The 2565-nt window shown below is 46.4% G+C and overlaps 1 protein-coding gene across 1 annotated transcript; it reads left to right on the top strand.

The window, feature by feature from the left end:
- The first annotated feature begins 1152 nt into the window (after positions 1-1152).
- Positions 1153-2153, top strand: pierce1 (piercer of microtubule wall 1). Its single transcript, XM_032578001.1, has 3 exons — positions 1153-1473; positions 1746-1824; positions 1945-2153. The coding sequence occupies exons 1-3, from the start codon at positions 1331-1333 to the stop codon at positions 2134-2136; spliced, it is 414 nt and encodes a 137-aa protein (XP_032433892.1). The 5' UTR covers positions 1153-1330; the 3' UTR covers positions 2137-2153.
- The last annotated feature ends 412 nt before the right edge of the window (positions 2154-2565 follow it).

Raw genomic sequence — 2565 nt, 5'->3', positions numbered from 1 at the left:
CACTGCTTCCCTCTCCTGCATCAAAGCTAGCGGGAGGAGGAAACACCCCGCCCTCAGCTGACGGAGGAAACGCCCCGCCCTCAGCTGACGGAGGAAACGCCCCGCCCTCAGCGGGCGGAGGAGCCCCGACCACCCGCGACTCCTCTGCACTGCCGCTCACTGCAACCTGAGCTTCCTGATGTTTATGCGGGCAAGAAGAACGTTTATGTCCAACATCCCCACACTCAAAGCATTTCATACTCCCAGAACTCGCATAAACCATATAAGATCCTTCTTCATATTTCACTCTGAAAGAAACTTCTAGCGTCTGTGTAGCAGAGTTTAAGAACATAAAAACCTGCCTCCTGAAAGACTGAACGTGTTTCAGCTTATCATGTTTACATCCCAAACCAACAGTTTTAAAACCACTCGCCAGTTTCCCAAAGCGCTGGAGCTCCTTCTCCAACAAAGCATTAGGAATGAACGGCGGCACGCCCGAGACAATAACCCGGGTGGAGGGCACCGCAAGCGGCGACACCTGCAGGTACTCCCCGCCTATTGTCACCCCGCTAACAATCAACTGGTTCACAAAGCGCTCTTCTCTTAAAAATATCACTACTCCCTTATTCATTCTGGAAGCATAAATTAAATTGCTGTGACCAACTTGATCACCAACTGTCAACAGAACAGTTTCAACTGGGATTGTTGGATCAGGTTGGACCCGAATCCCATTTCTCAAAGAGAGGGGCGGCGGCTCTGGAGACGCCATCCCCACAAACAAACAGCGCTACAAGCGCTGAAAACCAAAAACCAGAACCAGAACCCAAGACTTAGAACCAAAGCAAGTAAAGAATATTAGAAAGCAACAAATACATGAAAGAAAAAGGTCAAAAAAGAAAACGATTGAGACACTTTTACTCTCCCAAACCCACCACCCGCAGACTCACCACCACCACTCCCAGAGAGAGAGAGAGAGCAAGAGAGACAGAGAGAGACAGAGAGACACAGAGAGAGAGAGAGACAGAGAGCAAGAGACAGAGAGAGACAGACAGAGAGAGAGGCCTGAGGTCCATTTCCTCACTACCTGTGCTTCTCTCTATCTCTCTATCTCTCTCTCTATCTCTCTATCTCTCTATCTCTCTCTCTATCTCTCTGTCTCTCCATGTCTTTGTCTCTTGAGCCTCAAACGGGGTGATTGGCCTTTATGCGTCTTGGTTCTGGTGGTTCTGACCCATATTTTTTTAGCATCTGCTGTGTAATTTCTGAATGAAGACAATCTACAAAAAGAAATTCTTCCCACCTTATAAGGAAATCCCAGCAGAAGGGGGCGGGGCCTGTTCCTGCTGTCTCCATGGTAACACCTTTGTTGTTGCTAACTGAACTGTCTCTGCAATCAGACATGGAGGATCAGAAGAATCAAACTTGTGACTTTTACCGCACCGATCCGGATCTGCCAGAGAGATTCAACAACCCTGAATTTTTCAGCACTTTCAGGTAAATAATTAATAACATATTAATAACAGTCAGCCATTCCTAAACAATCCAAACCTGCTGCTGTCCTGAGACCAGCCTTTCACACAGGTAGTACTACCATAGCAGTATTACTAGTAGTATTACTGTGAGCCCACGTTAAGGACAGACTGCTCTGCTGTTGTCTCAGCTTGTACTTTGGGTTCGGTGCCGATTAGGGCTGGGGTCAGTCAGTCAATTCTCCGTTAATGAAGCCTGTTACCTTCATCCTGATGAAGATGATGTTTGGTTCTCAGGGTGAGGAAGACTCATCCTTTATATTGGACCTGGAACCAAACATACGGCAGCAAGAAACCAACAGTTCATGAGATGCAGGTGAGATGAGTTTAGCATTTGATTAGATGATCTGAAGCTTTGGAAACATTTAATTGATAGATTTAGGGGAGAAGAAGGACAGATGCAGGGTTGGCTTTAACCCACTCCTTCCTGTTTCAGACTGGTTTCAAAGTGATGTCTCACCACTTCTCGGAACACTACCTGCGGTTCGGGATGCAACGCGATCAGGGCTTCAACACGGCAGTGGACCGGAGCCGGGTCATGCATCCCATGGAAACCCAGAACAAGAGATACCAGCTGCAGCACGTGTATCTCTACGGACACCAATGCAGAGCGTCCAGCAATAAATGACTCCCTGCTCTCTGAAAGTTTTGTTGTGTGTATTACTCCAGCTCAACCAGCAGATGGTGGCATTGTTTAAAGCTCTACTGACTAAGTCAGGTGAAACCGTGTCATCCTGATGCTTACTTCATGTATCCATTTTTAAAATCTGTTTTATCCTTCAAGCCTGAATAATTTATGCTTTTCTATGTTGTGTAACGAAAGCGCTGCAAAAGCCTTCATCACAAGATCTCTTATTATTTCTGGATGCCTTAACATCTTAAAAAAACTCAAACTTTAACCAAAATTGTCCCGAGCCAGAAATGTTCAGATTTCAGTTCAGTCACAAGTGGGCGTGGCCAAACTGCTCCACAGCGTGAGATAGGATAAACCTTTGGTCGTAGAGATCTGAAGCTCAGGAGATCCCCTCAAATCAAGAAAAAAAGTCCCTGTGAGGTA

The sequence above is a fragment of the Xiphophorus hellerii genome, chromosome 12 (genome assembly GCF_003331165.1).
Source record: "Xiphophorus hellerii strain 12219 chromosome 12, Xiphophorus_hellerii-4.1, whole genome shotgun sequence".
Lineage (NCBI taxonomy): Eukaryota > Metazoa > Chordata > Actinopteri > Cyprinodontiformes > Poeciliidae > Xiphophorus > Xiphophorus hellerii.
The sequence above is the reverse complement of the archived record's forward strand: the minus strand, read 5'-3'. Positions and strand labels throughout refer to the sequence as shown.